At 36.2% G+C, this 2324-nt stretch overlaps 1 protein-coding gene across 1 annotated transcript; it reads left to right on the top strand.

Annotated features, from left to right (window-relative positions):
* The first annotated feature begins 447 nt into the window (after positions 1-447).
* On the top strand, positions 448-1610 carry LOC123749510 (uncharacterized). The gene is made up of 3 exons (XM_069320342.1): positions 448-890; positions 991-1117; positions 1501-1610. The coding sequence occupies exons 1-3, from the start codon at positions 486-488 to the stop codon at positions 1608-1610; spliced, it is 642 nt and encodes a 213-aa protein (XP_069176443.1). The 5' UTR covers positions 448-485.
* Positions 1611-2324: the final 714 nt, after the last annotated feature.

Genomic DNA, 2324 nt, shown 5'->3' on the forward strand with positions numbered 1-2324 from the left:
ATGAATTAATAACAATAAACTGAAAATTAACAAAAACGTGGAAAACGGCAAAATATTGCCTAATTCGATGATATTTTGTTTAAGGGGGCTTATCATCGCAAAAATTCGGAAAAATCGAATCTTTTTGAAAAATTTATAAAAATACTACAACGTTCTGGCAACACTTTGGCGCAAACCCGAGAATGTTATGATATAAATTAAAGTATTTATGGTACATTTCCATGCGTAATTGTGCAGAATCCGGTGCCCCGCGGCTGTGGCGCGCCAAGAGTATTGCGTCATATGTTCTAAACGTCAATTTTTTCGTAATAACGTCGGAAATAACTCTGTATATATGACAACAAATATACACTCAATGGCAACCGTCTGCTTGTGCAGGTGGGTGAGACTACCAGTCACATGTTGTGTCCTGTTGAGAGTGGAGGGTGTTGATGCGCACTCCATTTTTGCTCCTGGAATCTCGCTTTTGTAGCGTCTAGCGCACAATGACCTATAAACGGAAGGGTCTGAATGCAAGAGTAGCCAATTTGACACGCGGTCGCCGTCGTTGGCTGGAAAGGAGAGACGCTGTAGCACAAGGGAGGTTATTATCAAGTGAAGCCCTCCCCGCCTCACCTGTGAGAGGCATGACGCAGCAGCCACACCCTGCTTCGACCCTCCTCACACATCCTCAGCCCCTCGATGTGTATGGACCGGCCACGACAGTGCCATCTACATCTGGTGTGGCAGTGCCATCTACATCTACTGCTGTGGCTGGTGTGGCAGTGCCGTCTACATCTGGTGTGGCAGTGCCATCTACATCTGGTGTGGCAGTGCCATCTACATCTGGTGTGGCAGTGCCATCTACATCTACTGCTGTGGCTGGTGTGGCAGTGCCGTCTACATCTGGTGTAAGTCATACAAGTCGAAGTCTGGTAATATGTATGTGCAGGATATATATATGTATATATATTTTTTTTTTTTCAATTTTTTTTTTTCGTTTGTTATCAGGGGATGTGCATGGAACTTGCACACCTTGCTCAATGGATGCCTATCTGCAAGGGTGCCAATTATGAACGAAATCGGTCGATGACACACTCGACTACAGGTGGCCGAACTTTGATCTTATTTTACTCAGGTAAGTAATTTACAACTTCAAGGTGTTTCTCAGCTTTCATTTATTAATCAATTTACATGCAAATTACACCTTATATGTAGGGTTTGTGCTTCTACAATCCTATTGAGACATTTTAGTCCAAAGTCTATTTGTTGATTTTATAAAAATTTATAAACATCAAATATTGCATATTTTTGGAAGGGTAACTTTGAATAATTATATTATTGCACTAAACACTTTTTTTGATAAAACTGCTCAATAGAATCCTTTATTATGTGCTAAATGTAATATCTGATTGTTATAGAAATATTTTTGTTGACACATGTGTTCCCTGAAATTATTTGAAAATGTTGAAAATTCGTTGCATAATACGTTGTGTATTTTTTTTCTCCTTTTCTGTTTAGGGTGTGATGCTGAAACTTGGACCAGTTGCAGCTCTTTCTATAACCATTTCATAAATAAATTTATAAACAAATTGAACAATTTTTACGAAACCCGTAATATGCCACCTTAAATCACATAGAGGAAAAAGGGATGATAAACGTCAAAATATTGCTAAATTCGATGATATTTAGTACAAAACAAAATGCAAGAAAACTTGCTTAAAAATGCAAAATTTGCGAAATTTTGAGATTTGAAGGCCAAATCACATATCGTGATACTACATGAAGTATTATCGAAATATTGGTAAAACGAATATACTTACGAAAAGTCACACTACAACGTAAAAAAAATGCTATATTTCCAAATTTGAGGATTTTAACTTCAAATCATAGAGCGAGGTTTCGTATTATTTTGATCCAAGAAAGGACATATGACAATGTTGTTTCTAATACAAATGATAAAACCAATGTGTTTTCATTAGAATTAACTAAAATGTTCCTGATTTTCCGTTTATATTACCGATGGAAGATGTACACGTTAAACCGTTCTAATCCGGCTGAAACGTCGATATATGCAATAAAAACCGAACTTCTCACCTTTTCAATATACTACACAGTATTTTAACGAGAAACAAATGGTTGATTGAAAATGAAGTATTTAAGGTTAATTTCTAATCAATTATGTGTTTGCATCATTTTTATCGTATATTTAATGAATTAATAACAATAAACTGAAAATTCACAAAAACGTGGAAAAATGGCAAAATATTGCTTAATTCGGTGATATTTGGTTTAAATCACATAAAGTAAAAGGGGATGATAAACGTCAAAATATTGCTAAATTC

Source organism: Procambarus clarkii, unplaced genomic scaffold (assembly GCF_040958095.1).
Source record: "Procambarus clarkii isolate CNS0578487 unplaced genomic scaffold, FALCON_Pclarkii_2.0 HiC_scaffold_118, whole genome shotgun sequence".
Lineage (NCBI taxonomy): Eukaryota > Metazoa > Arthropoda > Malacostraca > Decapoda > Cambaridae > Procambarus > Procambarus clarkii.